We start from the raw sequence: 17553 nt of genomic DNA on the forward strand, positions 1-17553 counted from the left end.
GCCCGTCAATACTCCTAAGGGTTCTACCATTTACTGTATAATTCCTATATGCATTGGACCTTCCAAAATGCATTATCTCACACTTGTCCAGATTAAACTCCATCTGCCATTTCTCCGCCCAAATCTCCAACCGGTCCATACCTTGCTGTATCCTCTGACTGTCCTCTTCACTATCCGCAACTCCATCAATTTTTTGTGTCATCTGTGAACTTACTAATCAGACCAGCTACATTTTCCTCCAAATCATTTGTATATACTATGAGCAACAAAGGTCCCAGAATTGATCCCTGTGGAACACCGCTAGTCACAGCCTTCCATTCAGAAAAGCACCCCTTTACTGCTATCCTCTGTCTTCTATGTGTATATATATATATATAGCCCCAACCTGTCCAACCTTTCCTCATAAGATAACCACTTCCATCCAGGTGAACCGTCTCTGAACTGCTCCTACAAGGCAGATGTTTTACACAGAGGGTGGTGGGTGCCTGGAACTTGCTGCCGGGAGAGATAGTGGAAGCGGATACGATAGTGGCTTTTAAGGAGCATCTTGACAAATACATCAATAGGATGGGAATAGAGGGATATGGACCCCGGAAGGGTAGGGGGTTTTAGTTAAGTTGGGCAGCATGGTCGGTGCAGACTTGGAGGGCCGAAGGGCCTGTTCCTGTGCTGTAATTTTCTTTGTTCTTTGTTTAATGCAATTATATACTTTCTTAAGTAAGGACATCAAAACTGTATACACTATTCTAGATATGGGTTCACCAGAACTCCATACAACTCTCGCAAAAACTTCTTGCTTTTGTGTTCCATTCTCCTTGCAACCATTGACAACATTCCGATGACCTTGCTGTACCTGCGAACTATTTTTTATGATTAATGTACCAGGGCTCCCAGATCCCTCTGCACCGCAAAGATCTGCCATCTCCCTCCATTTTAAACTGCGTTACTATTCTTCCCGTGAAAGTGGACAAGCTCACATTTTCTGACATCTGTTGATTTTTTGTGCATTCACTTAATGACTTCACGGCAATAGGAGATGACAAGAGAGTACTCCAACACAATTACAATAAGAAATCATAGAATCATACAATGCAGAAGAGGCCCTTCGGCCCATCGAGTCTACACCGACACATTAGAAACAACTGAACTCCCACTAATCCCATTTACCAGCACTTGACCCATCGCCTTGAATGTTATGATGTGCTAAGTACTCATCCAGATACTTTTTAAAGGGTGTGAAGCAACCCGCCTCCACCACCCTCCCAGGCAGCGCATTCCAAACTGTCACCACCCTCTGGGTAAAAAGGTTTCTCCTCACATCCACCTGAAACCTCCTGCCCCTCACCTTGAACCTATGTCTCCTCGTGACTCTTCAACTAAGGGGAACAGCTGCTCCTTATCCACTCTGTCCGTGCCCCTCATAATCTTGTACACCTCAATCAGTTCACCCCTTAGTCTTCTCTGCTCCAACAAAAACAACCCAAGCCTACCCAACCTCTCTTCACAACTTAAATGTTCCATCCCAGGCAGCATCCTGGTGAATCTCCTTTGCACCCGCTCCAGTGCGTTCACATCCTTCCGATAATGTGGCGACCAGAACTGCACACAGTACTCCAGCTGTGGCCTCACCAAAGTTCTATACAACTCCAACATCACTTCCCTGCTTTTGTAATCTATGCCTCGATTGATAAAGGCAAGTGTGCCATATGCCTTTTTCACTCTACTAACATGCCCTTCCGCTTTCAGAGATCTGTGGACAAACACGCCAAGGTTCCTTTGTTCCACAGAGCTTCCTAGTGTCCTACCATTCATTGACTACTTTGTTGTCAAATTACTCCTTCCAATATGTATCACCTCACACTTTTCTGGGTTAAATTCCATCTACCACTCATCTGCCCATTTGACTATTCCATCTATATCTTCTTGTAGCCCAAGACGCTCTGCCTCACTGTCAATCTTTGTGTCATCCACAAATTTACTAATCCTACCTCCCAAATAATCATGAACGTCATTTAGATAAATGACGAATAATAGGGGACCCGGCACAGATCCCTGTGGTATGCCACAATGAGACCCGGATTATATTCACACAAATGTAAGTGAATGTTGACTCCAACAACATACAGATTGTGAGTGAGTTGCGGTATTATCCAGGGTGGGTGGAAGGGAACATGGGGTCACACAGAGTTTCCCAGCTTCGTAACACTGACTCATACCTCGCTGTTCCCAGGTTAGTTCCCAGAACCTCATATTATACAGTTGCACATTAATGTTCAAATAAAGTGTTGAGTTTGAAATGAATTAAATAACATGGTCCATGACTTTGTTTTGTTTATGTTTTAGATTTGGGACACAGCTGGACAGGAGAGGTTCCGTAGTGTCACTCATGCCTACTACCGAGATGCACAAGGTAGGGCTGCTATTGGTGGGAATGAAGCATTGATCAGAGGACCAGGCCTTTCATTGGTACTCCTGGCACTGAACAAGGCCCAGTCTCTAAGGCTGCTATTAACTGTAAAGCATTCTGGGAATGCGAACGAAGGAACAGCCATGCATGGCAATAACAAACAAGGCCCAACCAATCAGCGACTGAGCAAAAACTTATCAACTTTTCCCTGTATTAGTTTGGCAGTAAAAATTTAAATGCATTGGTATTTAGACCCTGGCCTACTGTTGCAGGCCTCTACATTGATCCTGGCCCACTGTTCCAGACCTTTACTCTGATCCTGGCCCACTGTTCCACGCCTCCTCACTACCGCTGGTCTTCTGTCATGATGTGGAGATGCTGGCGTTGGACTGGGGTAAACACAGTGAGAAGTTTAACAACACCAGGTTAAAGTCCAACAGGTTTATTTGGTAGCAAAAGCCACACAAGCTTTTGGAGCCCCAAGCCCCTTCTTCAGGTGAGTCCACTCACCTGAAGAAGGGGCTTGGGCTCCGAAAGCTTGTGTGGCTTTTGCTACCAAATAAACCTGTTGGACTTTAACCTGGTGTTGTTAAACTTCTTGCTGGTCTACTGTTCCAGGCCTCTTCACTGACCCTGGCCTATTGTTCAGGCCTCCTCACTGACCCTGGCCTATTGTTCAGGCCTCCTCACTGACCCTGGCCTATTGTTCAGGCCTCCTCACTGACCCTGGCCTATTGTTCAGGCCTCCTCACTGACCCTGGCCTATTGTTCAGGCCTCCTCACTGACCCTGGCCTATTGTTCCAGGCCTCTTCACTGACCCTGGCCTATTGTTCAGGCCTCCTCACTGACCCTGGCCTATTGTTCAGGCCTCCTCACTGACCCTGGCCTATTGTTCCAGGCCTCCTCACTGACCCTGGCCTATTGTTCAGGCCTCCTCACTGACCCTGGCCTATTGTTCAGGCCTCCTCACTGACCCTGGCCTATTGTTCCAGGCCTCCTCACTGACCCTGGCCTATTGTTCCAGGCCTCCTCACTGACCCTGGCCTATTGTTCCAGGCCTCCTCACTGACCCTGGCCTATTGTTCAGGCCTCCTCACTGACCCTGGCCTATTGTTCAGGCCTCCTCACTGACCCTGGCCTATTGTTCAGGCCTCCTCACTGACCCTGGCCTATTGTTCCAGGCCTCTTCACTGACCCTGGCCTATTGTTCAGGCCTCCTCACTGACCCTGGCCTATTGTTCAGGCCTCCTCACTGACCCTGGCCTATTGTTCCAGGCCTCCTCACTGACCCTGGCCTATTGTTCAGGCCTCCTCACTGACCCTGGCCTATTGTTCAGGCCTCCTCACTGACCCTGGCCTATTGTTCCAGGCCTCCTCACTGACCCTGGCCTATTGTTCCAGGCCTCCTCACTGACCGTGAGTTCCAGGACTCACACTAACCCTGGCCTACTGTTCCAGGCCTCCTCACTGACCCTGAGTTCCAGGACTCACACTAACCATGGCCTACTGTTTCAGGCCTCCTCATTGACCCTGGCGTACTGTTCCAAGCCTCCTCACCCACTCTGACTGACTGTTCCAGGCCTCCTCACAGACTCTGGCCTACAGTTCCAGGCCTTCACACTGACACTGTCCTATTGTTCTGGCCTCCTCACTGGAACCAATGGGGATGGGGAGGAAAGTGGAGTTATGGTCATAATCAGATTAGCCAACATCGATTGAATGGTGGAGGCTGCTCAAGTGGTCAAATGGTCTTCTGCTCTCACTCCTTACATTTCATTTCATATCTTAGCAATCAACCCAGATGTAAACATGGGTCCATAGCAACCATTCATGTTTGTTTTAATCAGTACGATAAGAAATAAGTAGGAAAAGGGATGGGGATGTAAGGCATAAATTCAGGAAGTTAGGGTGGAAGCTTAGGGCTAGAACAAACAAAGTTGTTATCTCTGGTTTGTTATCTGTGCCACGTGATAGTGGGAAGAGGAATAGGGAGAGAGAGCAATTGAACACGTGGCTACAGGGATGGTGCAGGAGGGAGGGATTCAGATACCTGGACAATTGGGGCTCATTCTGGGGTAGGTGGAACCTCTACAAATGGGATGGTCTACACCTGAACCAGAGGGGTACCAATATTCTGGGGGAGGAAATTTGCTAATGCTCTTCGGGAGGGTTTAAACTAATTCAGCAGGGGGATGGGAACCTGAATTGTAGCTCCAGTGTACAGGAGGTTGGGAGTAGTGAGGTCATGGATAAGGTTTCAATGTCGCAGGAGTGTACTGGCAGGCAGGAAGGTGGTTCGAAGTGTGTCTACTTCAACGCCAGGAGCATCCGGAATAAGGTGGGTGAACTTGCAGCATGGGTTGGTACCTGGGACTTCGATGTTGTGGCCATCTCGGAGACATGGATAGAACAGGGACAGGAATCGTTGTTGCAGGTTCCGGGGTTTAGATGTTTCAGCAAGAGCGGGGAAGATGGTAAAAGAGGGGGAGGTGTGGCATTGTTAGTCAAGGACAGTATTACGGTGGCATAAAGGACATTTGATGAGGACTCGTCTACTGAGGTAGTATGGGCTGAGGTTAGAAACAGGAAAGGAGAGGTCACTCTGTTGGGAGTTTTCTATAGGCCTCCGAAAAGTTCCAGAGATGTAGAGGAAAGGATTGCAAAGATGATTCTGGATAAGAGCGAAAGTAACAGGGTAGTTGTTATGGGGGACTTTAACTTTACAAATATTGACTGGAAAAGCTATAGTTCGAGTACGTTAGAGGGGTCAGTTTTTGTCCAATGTGTGCAGGAGGGTTTCCTGACACAGTATGTAGATAGGCCAACAAGAGGTGAGGCCACATTGGATTTGGTATTGGGTAATGAACCAGACCAGGTGTTAGATTTGGAGGTAGGTGCGCACTTTGGTGATAGTGACCACAATTTGGTTACGTTTACTTTAGCGATGGAAAGAGATAGATATATACCGCAGGGCAAGAGTTATAGCTGGGGGAAAGGAAATTATGATGCGATTAGGCGAGATTTAGGATGCATAGGTTGGGGAAGAAGTCTGCAGGGGATGGGCACAATTGAAATGTGGAGCTTGTTCAAGGAACAACTACTGCGTGTCCTTGAGAAGTATGCACCTGTCAGACAGGGAGGAAGTGGTCGAGCGAGGGAACCGTGGTTTACTAAAGAAGTTGAATCTCTTGTGAAGAGGAAGGAGGAGACTTATGTAAAGATGAGACGTGAAGACTCAGTTAGGGCACTTGAGAGTTACAAGTTAGCCAGGAAGTACCTAAAGAGAGAGTTAAGAAGAGCCAGGAGGTGACATGAGAAATCTTTGGCAGGTCGGATCAAGGAAAACCCTCAAGCTTTCTATAGGTATGTCAGGAATAAAAGAATGACTAGGGTAAGATTAGGGCCAGTCAAGGACAGTAGTGGGAAGTTGTGCGTGGAGTCTGAAGAGATAGGAGAGGCGCTAAATGAATATTTTGCGTCAGTATTCACACAGGAAAAAGACAATGTTGTCGAGGAGAACACTGAGATACAGGCTATTAGACTAGACGGGATTGAGGTTCATAAGGAGGAGGTGTTAGCAATTCTGGAAAGTGTGAAAATAGATAAGTCCCCTGGGCCGGATGGGATTTATCCCAGGATTCTCTGGGAAGCTAGGGAGGAGATTGCAGAACCTTTGGCTTTGATCTTTATGTCGTCATTGTCTACAGGAATAGTATCAGAAGACTGGAGGATAGCAAATGTTGTCCCCTTGTTCAAGAAGGGGAGTAGAGACAACCCTGGTAATTATAGACCAGTGAGCCTTACTTCTGTGGTGGGCAAAGTTTTGGAAAGGATTATAAGAGATAGGATTTATAAGCATCTAGAAAGGAATAATTTGATTAGGGATAGTCAACACGGTTTTGTGAAGGGTAGGTCGTGCCTCACAAACCTTCCTGAGTTCTTTGAGAAGGTGACCAAAGAGGTGGATGAGGGTAAAGCAGTTGATGTGGTGTATATGGATTTCAGTAAAGCATTTGATAAGGTTCCCCACGGTAAGCTATTGCAGAAAATACGGAGGCATGGGATTGAGGGTGATTTAGCGGTTTGGATCAGAAATTGGCTAGCTGTAAGAAGACAGAGGGTGGTGGTTGATGGGAAATGTTCATCCTGGAGTTCAGTTACTAGTGGTGTACGGCAAGGATCTGTTTTGAGGACTCTGCTGTTTGTTATTTTTATAAATGACCTGGATGAGGACGTAGAAGGATGGGTTAGTAAATTTGCGGATGACACTAAAGTCGGTGGAGTTGTGGACAGTGCGGAAGGTTGTTGCAGGTTACAGAGTGACATAGATAAGCTGGGCTGAGAGGTGGCAAATGGAGTTCAATGCGGAAAAGTGTGAGGTGATTCACTTTGGAAGGAGTAACAAGATTACAGTGTACTGGGCTAATGGTAAGATACTTGGTAGTGTGGATGAACAGAAAGATCTCAGTGTCCATGTGCATAGATCCCTGAAAGTTGGCACCCAGGTTGATAGGGTTGTTAAGAATGTGTACAGAGTGTTAGCTTTTATTGGTAGAGGGATTGAGTTTCGGAGCCATGAGGTCATGTTGCAGCTGTACAAAACTCTGGTGCGGCCGCACTTGGAGTATTGCGTATAGTTCTGGTCGCCGCATTATAGGAAGGATGTGGAAGCATTGGAAAGGGTGCACAGGAGATTTACCAGGATGTTGCCTGGTATGGTGGGAAGGTCTTATGAGGAAAGGCTGAGGGACTTGAAGTTGTTTTCGTTAGAGAGAAGAAGGTTAAGAGGTGACTTACTAGAGGCATACAAGATGATCAGAGGATTAGATAGGGTGGATAGTGATAGCCTTTTTCCTCGGATGGTGATAGCTAGCACGAGGGGACATAGCTTTAAATTGAGGGGTGATAGATATAGGACAGACGTCAGAGGTAGGTTCTTCACTCAGAGAGTGGTAAGGGCGTGGAATGCCCTGCCTGCAGCAGTAATGGACTCGCCAACATTAAGGGCATTTAAATGGTCATTGGATAAACATATGGATGATATTGGAATAGTGTAGGTTAGATGGGCTTTAGATTGGTTTCACTGGTCGGCGCAACATCAAGGGCCGAAGGGCCTGTACTGCGCTGTAATGTTCTATGTTCTCTGATACATTACAGCAATGGAATAGAATTCATTTTTGCATTTCAGTTGAGAAATTAAGGACTGAAGAATATCGTGACACATATTTAGAACATTTAAAGTTGATTTTGAGGGAGTTTGAGTGATTTGAAAGATTGTTCCATGTCTCGTTCAGGTACAGTTCAGTGAGGCAGCACAGCCAATAAATGAAGAAACTGGCAACAAGGGTACGAATGGGAACAATGGGGGAATTTATTCCGAACAAAAGCAGACTGGTGTTATTGTGAATGAAGGTTACACATTTGGCTGGAAGTGAATAATATAGGAGATGAGGATAGAACCACAGAACCATAGAAAATTACAGCTCAGAAACAGGCCTTTTGGCCCTTCTTGTCTGAGCCGAACCATTTTTTGCCTAGTCCCACTGACCTGCACTTGGACCATATCCCTCCACACCCCTCTCATCCATGAACCCGTCCAAGTTTTTCTTAAATGTTAAAAGCATTTACCACTTTATCTGGCAGCTCATTCCACACTCCCACCACTCTCTGCGTGAAGAAGCCCCCCCTAATATTCCCTTTAAACTTTTCTCCTTTCACCCTTAACCCATGCCCTCTGGTTTTTTTCTCCCCTAGCCTCAGTGGAAAAAGCCTGCTTGCATTCACTCTATCTATACCCATCAAAATCTTATACGCCTCTATCAAATCTCCCCTCAATCTTCGACACTACAGGGAATAAAGTCCCAACCTATTCAATCTCTCTCTGTAACTCAGCTTCTCAAGTCCCGGCAACATCCTTGCGAACCTTCTCTGCACTCTTTCAACCTTATTTACATCCTTCCTGTAACTAGGTGACCAAAACTGTACACAATACTCCAAATTCGGCCACACCAATGCCTTATATAACCTTACCATAACACTCCAATTTTTATACTCGATACTCCGATTCATAAAGGCCAATGTACCAAAGGCACTCTTTACGACCCTATCCACCTGTGACGTCACTTTTAGGGAATTCTGTACCTGTATTCCCAGATCCCTCTGTTCAACTGCACTCTTCAGAGTCCTACCATTTACGCTGTACGTTCTACTTTGGTTTGTCCTTCCAATGTGCAATATCTCACACTTGTCTGCGTTAAATTCCATTTGCCATTTTTCAGCCCATTTTTCTAGTTGGTCCAAATCCCTCTGCAAGCTTTCAAAACCTTCCTCACTGTCCACTACACCTCCAATCTTTGTATCATCAGCAAACTTGCTGATCCAATTTACCACATTATCATCCAGATCATTGATATAGATGACAAACAACAATGGACCCAACACCGATCCCTGCGGCACACCACTAGTCACAGGCCTCCACTCAGAGAAGCAATCCTCCACAACCACTCTCTGGCTTCTTCCATTGAGCCAGTGTCTAATCCAATTTACTACCTCCCCATGTATACCTAGTGACTGAACCTTCCTAACTAACCTCCCATGAGGGACCTTGTCAAAGGCCTTCCTGAAATCCAGGTAGACAACATCCACCGCCTTCCCTTCATCCACTTTCCTGGTAACCTCCTTGAAAAACTCTAATAGATTGGACAAACATGACTTACCACGCACAAAGCCATGTTGACTCTCCCTAATAAGTCCCTGTCTATCCAAATATTTGTAGATCCTATCCCTTATCACACCTTCCAATAGCTTGCCCACCACCAACGTCAAACTTACTGGCCTATAATTTCCCGGATTTCTTTTGGAACCTTTTTTAAACAACGGAACAACATGAGCCACCCTCCAATCATCCGGCACCTCCCCCGTGAATACTGACATTTTTAATATGTCTGCCAGGGCCCCTGCAAGTTCAACACTAGCTTCTCGCAAGGTCCGTGGGAATACCCTGTCTGGTCCTGGGGATTTATCCACTCTGATTTGCCTCAAGACAGTGAGCACCTCCTCCCCTTTAATCTGTAAAGGTTCCATGACCTCCCTACCTGTTTGCTCTATTTCCGTAGACTCCATGCCCGTTTCCTCAGTAAATACGGATGCAAAAAAACCATTTAGTATCTCCCCCATCTCTTTTGGTTCCATACACAGTCTGCCACTCTGGTCTTCAAGCGGACCAATTTTATCCCTCACTATCCTTTTGCTCCTAACATACCTATAGAAGTTCTTTGGATTTTCCTTAACTCTGTCTGCCAAAGCAACCTCATGTCTTCTTTTAGCCCTCCTGATTTCCCTCTTAAGTAGCTTCTTGCACTTTTTATACTCCTCGAGCATCTGATGTGTTCCTTGCTGCCTGTACATTTCATACAACTCTCTCTTCCTCTTAATCAGTGTTACAATCTCCCTTGAGAACCAAGGTTCCTTATTCCTATTTACTTTGCCTTTAATCCTGACAGGAACATACAAAGTCTGCACTCTCAAAATTTCTCCTTTGAAGGCCTCCCACTTTCCATTTACATCCTTACCAGAGAACAGCCTGTGCCAATCCACACTTCCCAGGTCCCTTCTCATTTCATCAAATTTGGCCTTTTTCCAGTTCAGAACTTCAACCCGAGGACCAGATCTATCCTTATCCATGATCAGGTTGAAACTAATGGCATTATGATCACTGGATCCAAAGTGTTCCCTCACACTCACATCCATCACCTGCCCTAACTCATTTCCCAATAGGAGATCCAATATCGCACCCTCTCTAGTTGGCACCTCTATATACTGATGTAGAAAATTCTCCTGAACACATTTTACAAACTCTGCCCCGTCTAAACCTTTAACAGTATGCGAGTCCCAATCTATATGTGGAAAATTAAAATCCCCTACTATCACAACTTTGTGTTTCTTGCAGTTGTCAGCTATCTCTCCGCTGATTTGCTCCTCCAATTCTCGCTGACTATTGGTTGGTCTATAATACAACCCCATTAATGTGGTCATACCTTTCCTGTTTCTTAGCTCCACCCATAGGGCCTCTGTAGACAAGCTCCCTAATCTATCCTGCCTGAGTACCGCTGTAACATTTTCCCTGACCAACAATGCCACCCCCCCTCCTTTTATCCCTCTGCCTCTATCCCGCCTGAAACATTGGAACCCTGGAACATTGAGCTGCCAGTCCTGCCCCTCCTGTAGCCAAGTTTCACTAATGGCTATAATGTCATATTTCCATGTGTCAATCCACGCCCTCGGCTCGTCTGCCTTCCCCACAATACTCCTGGCATTGAAATAGACACACCTCAAAAGATTATTTCCACCACACTCAACCCTTCCATTTGTGATTTTGCTTGAACTAACCTGTCTTTTTACCCCTGCTCCACTATCTGCTCTGGCACTCTGGTTCCCATCCCCCTGCAAATCTAGTTTAAACGCTCCCCAATAACACTAGCAAATCTCCCTGCAAGTATATTGGTCCTTGTAGTTTAGGTGTAACCCGTCTCTCTTGTACAGGTCCCACCTGCCCCAGAAGAGGTCCCAATGATCCAAGAATTGGAAACCCTGCCCCCTGCACCTGTTCCTCAGCCACGTGTTCATCCATCCAAGCATCCTACTCCTGCCGTCACTGGCATGTGGCTCAGGTAGCAATCCTGAGATTACTACCCTCGGGGTCCTGCTTTTTAACTTCCTTCCAAGCTCTTTGTACTCACTCCTTAGGACCTCCTTACTCTTCCTTCCTACGTCATTGGTACTGATGTGTACCACGACATTTGGCTGATCACCTTCCCACTTTAGAATGCTGTGCACGCGATCAGAGACATTGCTGACCTTGGCACCTGGGACGCAACAAACCATGCAGGAGTCTCTGTCCCGACCACATAACCTCCTGTCCGTACCTCTGACCATTGAGTCCCCTATCACTACTGCTCTCCTCTTTTTCATCTCACCTTTTTGCGCTGTAGAACCAGACTCAGTATCAGAGTTCCGGCTGTCGCAGCTTGTCCCAGGTAAAGCATCTCCCACAACAGTATCCAATTCAGTATACCTGTTGTGGAGGGGTATGGCCACAGGGGAACCCTGCTCTGCCTGTCCTTTCACACTGCCATTTCCTCTCCTTACAGTAACCCAATTTCCTGTGCTCTGCTGCTTCGGTGTAACTATCTCCCTAAAGCTACTGTCTATATACTTCTCATTCTCCCGAATTAGATGGAGGTCATCAAGCTCCTTCTCCAGTTCCCTAACACGCTTTGCTAGCAGCTGCAGCTGAATACATCTTTTGCAGGTGCTGTCGTCAGGGATACCGGAGGTCTCCCTGATCTCCCACATCCTGCAAGAGGAGCATTCCAACATCTTGCCTGGCATTTTTTTTTACTCTGGGGCAAAACAGTAATAAACTTTCTGAAAAAGAAAAACCTACTCTCGCCTCTGCCTGTTCTCGCCGAAGCCCGTTTTGAGCCAAAGCCCTTCAGCTCTCACTCTGCCCCCTGCTCACTCTGCTGCCCGCTAACGATGCTGCCCGCTCAAAGGTGCGGCCTACTTTTAAACCCTCCAAAACCTTCCCAGGCTGCTGCTGGGCCTGCTTCCTGTTTTGGAAAAAAACCTCCGATTTTTTACACAAATTTAACTGAAAAATAAATAAATAAATATAATGCACAAACAAACTCCCTGTGTTCCTGCTTTTTAAACTGTCACCGCTCTGTGTTCCTGCTTTTTAAACTGTCCACGTTCTGTGTTCCTGCTTTTTAAACTGTTGCCGCTCTATGTTCCTGCTTTTTAAACTAAGCAGATTATGGATACGTGTGGGGGTCACAGGGTAGTTGTCATGGGGGACTTTAACTTTCCAAATATTGATTGGAACCTTTGTAGGTCGAATAGTTTGGATGGGGCACTTTTTGTGCAGTGTGTGCAGGAGGGTTTCCTGACACAATATGTGGATAGGCCAACAAGGGGTGAGGCCACATTGGATTTGGTACTGGGAAATGAACCGGGCCAAGTGTTAGATTTGGTTGTGAGAGAGAACTTTGGAGATAGTGACCACAATTCGGTGTCTTTTGTTATTGCAATGGAGAGGGATAGGGCCGGACGGCAGGGCAAGGCTTACAATTGGGGGAGAGGTAATTATGATGCGATTAGGCAAGAATTAGGGGGCATAAGATGGGAACAGAAACTGTCAGGGAAAGGCACTGATGAAAAGTGGAACTTTTTCAAGGAACAAATACTGGGTGTCCTTGATAGGTATGTCCCTGTCAGGCAGGGAAGAAATGGCCGAGTGAGGGAACCGTGGTTCACAAAAGAGGTGGAATGTCTTGTGAAAAGGAAGAGGGAAGCTTATGTAGGGATGAGGAAACAAGGTTCAGATGGCTCGATTGAAGGTTACAAGTTAGCAAGGAATGAGCTGAAAAAGGGGCTGAGGAGAGCTAGGAGGGGACATGAGAAGTCCTTGGCGGGTCGGATCAAGGAAAACCCCAAGGCTTTTTACTCTTATGTGAGGAATAAAAGAATGACCAGGGTGAGGTTAGGGCCGGTCAAGGACAGTGGTGGGAACTTGTGTATGGAATCAGTAGAGATAGGCGAGGTGATGAATGAATACTTTTCTTCAGTGTTCACCAAGGAGAGGGGCCATGTTTTTCAGGAAGAGAAGGTGTTACAGGCTAATAGGCTGGAGGAAATAGATGTTCGGAGGGAGGATGTATTGGCAGTTTTGAATAAACTGAAGGTCGATAAGTCCCCTGGGCCTGATGAAATGTATCCTAGGATTCTTTGGGAGGTGAGGGATGAGATTGCAGAGCCTTTGGCTTTGATCTTTGGGTCCTCGCTGTCCACGGGGATGGTGCCAGAGGACTGGAGAGTGGCAAATGTTGTTCCTCTGTTTAAGAAAGGGAATAGAAATGACCCTGGTAATTATAGACCGGTTAGTCTGACTTCGGTGGTTGGTAAATTGATGGAAAAGGTCCTTAGGGATGGGATTTACGACCATTTAGAAAGATGCGGATTAATCCGGGATAGTCAGCACGGATTTGTGAAGGGCAAATCGTGCCTCACAAATTTGATAGAATTTTTTGAGGAGGTAACTAGGTGTGTTGATGAAGGTAGGGCGGTTGATGTCATATACATGGATTTTAGTAAGGCGTTTGATAAGGTCCCCCATGGTCGGCTTATGATGAAAGTAAGGAGGTGTGGGATAGAGGGAAAGTTGGCCGATTGGATAGGTAACTGGCTATCTGATCGAAGACAGAGGGTGGTGGTGGATGGAAAATTTTCGGACTGGAGGCAGGTTGCTAGCGGAGTGCCGCAGGGATCGGTGCTTGGTCCTCTGCTCTTTGTGATTTTTATTAATGACTTAGAGGAGGGGGCTGAAGGGTGGATCAGTAAATTTGCTGATGACACCAAGATTGGTGGAGTAGTGGATGAGGTGGAGGGCTGTTGTAGGCTGCAAAGAGACATAGATAGGATGCAAAGCTGGGCTGAAAAATGGCAAATGGAGTTTAACCCTGATAAATGTGAGGTGATTCATTTTGGTAGGACAAATTTAAATGTGGATTACAGGGTCAAAGGTAGGGTTCTGAAGACTGTGGAGGAACAGAGAGATCTTGGGGTCCATATCCACAGATCTCTAAAGGTTGCCACTCAAGTGGATAGAGCTGTGAAGAAGGCATATAGTGTGTTAGCTTTTATTAACAGGGGGTTGGAGTTTAAGAGCCGTGGGGTTATGCTGCAACTGTACAGGACCTTGGTGAGACCGCATTTGGAATATTGCGTGCAGTTCTGGTCACCTCACTATAAGAAGGATGTGGAAGCGCTGGAAAGAGTGCAGAGGAGATTTACCAGGATGCTGCCTGGTTTGGAGGGTCGGTCTTATGAGGAAAGGTTGAGGGAGCTAGGGCTGTTCTCTCTGGAGCGGAGGAGATTGAGGGGAGACTTAATAGAGGTTTATAAAATGATGAAGGGGATAGATCGAGTGAACGTTCAAAGACTATTTCCTCGGGTGGATGGAGCTATTACAAGGGGGCATAACTATAGGGTTCATGGTGGGAGATATAGGAAGGATATCAGAGGTAGGTTCTTCACGCAGAGAGTGGTTGGGGTGTGGAATGGACTGCCTGCAGTGATAGTGGAGTCAGACACTTTAGGAACATTTAAGCGGTTATTGGATAGGCACATGGAGCACACCAGGATGGTAGGGAGTGGGATAGCTTGATCTTGGTTTCAGATGAAGGTCGGCACAACATCGTGGGTCGAAGGGCCTGTTCTGTGCTGTACTGTTCTATGTTCTATGTTATGTTCTAAACTGTCCACGTTCTGTGTTCCTGCTTTTTAAACTGTCACCGCTCTGTGTTCCTGCTTTTTAAACTGTCACCGCTCTGTGTTCCTGATTTTTAAACTGTCACCGCTCTGTGTTCTTGCTTTTTAAACTGTCACCGCTCTGTGTTCCTGCTCTTTAAACTGTCGCCTCTGTGTTCCTGATTTTTAAACTGTCACCGCTCTGTGTTCTTGCTTTTTAAACTGTCACCGCTCTGTGTTCCTGCTCTTTAAACTGTCACCGCTCTGTGTTCCTGCTTTTTAAACTGTCACCGCTCTGTGTTCCTGCTTTTTAAACTGTCACCGCTCTGTGTTCCTGCTCTTTAAACTGTCACCGCTCTGTGTTCCTGCTCTTTTAAACTGTCACCGCTCTGTGTTCCTGCTTTTTAAACTGTCACCGCTCTGTGTTCCTGCTCTTTAAACTGTCACCGCTCTGTGTTCCTGCTTTTTAAACTGTCGCCGCTCTGTGTTCCTGCTTTTTAAACTGTCACCGCTGTGTTCCTGCTTTTTAAACTGTCACCGCTCTGTGTTCCTGCTCTTTAAACTGTCGCCGCTCTGTGTTCCTGCTTTTTAAACTGTCACCGCTCTGTGTTCCTGCTTTTTAAACTGTCACCGCTCTGTGTTCTTGCTTTTTAAACTGTCACCGCTCTGTGTTCCTGCTCTTTAAACTGTCGCCGCTCTGTGTTCTTGCTTTTTAAACTGTCGCCGCTCTGTGTTCTTGCTTTTTAAACTGTCACCGTTCTGTGTTCCTGCTTTTTAAACTGTCACCGCTCTGTGTTCCTGCTTTTTAAACTGTCGCCGCTCTGTGTTCCTGCTTTTTAAACTGTCACCACTCTGTGTTCCTGCTTTTTAAACTGTCACCGCTCTGTGTTCCTGCTTTTTAAACTGTCACCGCTCTGTGTTCCTGCTTTTTAAACTGTTGCTGCTGTGTTCCTGCTTTTTAAACTGTCGCCGCTCTGTGTTCCTGCTTTTTAAACTGTTGCTGCTGTGTTCCTGCTTTTTAAACTGTCGCCGCTCTGTGTTCCTGCTTTTTAAACTGTTGCTGCTGTGTTCCTGCTTTTTAAACTGTCACCGCTCTGTGTTCCTGCTTTTTAAACTGTTGCTGCTGTGTTCCTGCTTTTTAAACTGTCGCCGCTCTGTGTTCCTGCTTTTTAAACTGTCACCGCTCTGTGTTCCTGCTTTTTAAACTGTTGCTGCTGTGTTCCTGCTTTTTAAACTGTCGCCGCTCTGTGTTCCTGCTTTTTAAACTGTTGCTGCTGTGTTCCTGCTTTTTAAACTGTCGCCGCTCTGTGTTCCTGCTTTTTAAACTGTTGCTGCTGTGTTCCTGCTTTTTAAACTGTCACCGCTCTGTGTTCCTGCTTTTTAAACTGTCGCCGCTGTGTTCCTGCTTTTTAAACTGTCGCCGCTCTGTGTTCCTGCTTTTTAAACTGTCACCGCTCTGTGTTCCTGCTTTTTAAACTGTCACCGCTCTGTGTTCCTGCTTTTTAAACTGTCACCGCTCTGTGTTCCTGCTTTTTAAACTGTCGCCGCTCTGTGTTCCTGCTTTTTAAACTGTTGCTGCTGTGTTCCTGCTTTTTAAACTGTCACCGCTCTGTGTTCCTGCTTTTTAAACTGTTGCTGCTGTGTTCCTGCTTTTTAAACTGTTGCTGCTGTGTTCCTGCTTTTTAAACTGTCGCCGCTCTGTGTTCCTGCTTTTTAAACTGTTGCTGCTGTGTTCCTGCTTTTTAAACTGTCGCCGCTCTGTGTTCCTGCTTTTTAAACTGTTGCTGCTGTGTTCCTGCTTTTTAAACTGTCGCCGCTCTGTGTTCCTGCTTTTTAAACTGTTGCTGCTGTGTTCCTGCTTTTTAAACTGTCGCCGCTCTGTGTTCCTGCTTTTTAAACTGTCGCCGCTGTGTTCCTGCTTTTTAAACTGTCGCCGCTCTGTGTTCCTGCTCTTTAAACTGTCGCCGCTCTGTGTTCCTGCTTTTTAAACTGTCGTCGCTGTGTTCCTGCTTTTTAAACTGTCGCCGCTCTGTGTTCTTGCTTTTTAAACTGTTGCTGCTGTGTTCCTGCTTTTTAAACTGTCACCGCTCTGTGTTCCTGCTTTTTAAACTGTTGCTGCTGTGTTCCTGCTTTTTAAACTGTTGCTGCTGTGTTCCTGCTTTTTAAACTGTCACCGCTCTGTGTTCCCGCTCCTTAAACAGATAAAGTAAATGTTTTCCCCAGCCGGATGGTTCCAGATGTTTCTGATGTGGTGTCTAACCAATGTTGTCTGAGAGACCCCAGTACTGTGGAAAATGCCAAAATGTCATCGTATTCTGGACTCATGCTATGAAACCAATAAAAAATGCAATTGCACTCAGAGTAATGTTCCATCAAAGGCAGCGATTATCAAGTGATTGCATTCTTGAGTTAAAGAAACACTCTCAGTAAACACTCTCACTCGCAGGGTGTGACCTTAGAAATCAACCGTAGAGACATGGCACACAGCAAAAACAGAAAATGCTGGAAAAATGCAGGAGTTCGTGGTGGGGGAAAAATGGAAAGTAAGGTTTTAAAAAGTGGACAAAGGAAACGATGGAAAAAAATGAAAATTTAAAAAATAATAATAAAATGTAAAATTCTCTCTACCTCCACCCCATTTCCATTTATTTTATTTCATTTACTTTATTTATTCATCTTTATTATTCCAACATTTTAAAATTATTTACATTTTAATTTCTTCCATCGTTTCATTTTTCCACTTTTTTCAATCTTGCTTTCCAACTCTTTCTTCCTCCCCACTCCCACCCCACTGGGACCATCTCTTACATGTCACAGGTTGTCCTTTGTCACTCTG

The 17553-nt window shown here is 45.9% G+C and overlaps 1 protein-coding gene across 3 annotated transcripts in view; it reads left to right on the plus strand.

Moving 5' to 3' along the window:
- Positions 1-17553, plus strand: part of LOC144501473 (ras-related protein Rab-37) — a 359260-nt gene that overhangs the window by 302682 nt on the left and 39025 nt on the right. For all 3 annotated transcript variants that reach the window (XM_078225254.1, XM_078225255.1, XM_078225256.1), the window contains one exon: positions 2344-2410. In XM_078225254.1, the coding sequence (XP_078081380.1) occupies positions 2344-2410 (67 nt within the window). The remainder of the gene's footprint in view (positions 1-2343; positions 2411-17553) is intronic.

Source organism: Mustelus asterias, chromosome 12 (assembly GCF_964213995.1).
Source record: "Mustelus asterias chromosome 12, sMusAst1.hap1.1, whole genome shotgun sequence".
NCBI classification, from domain to species: Eukaryota; Metazoa; Chordata; class Chondrichthyes; order Carcharhiniformes; family Triakidae; genus Mustelus; species Mustelus asterias.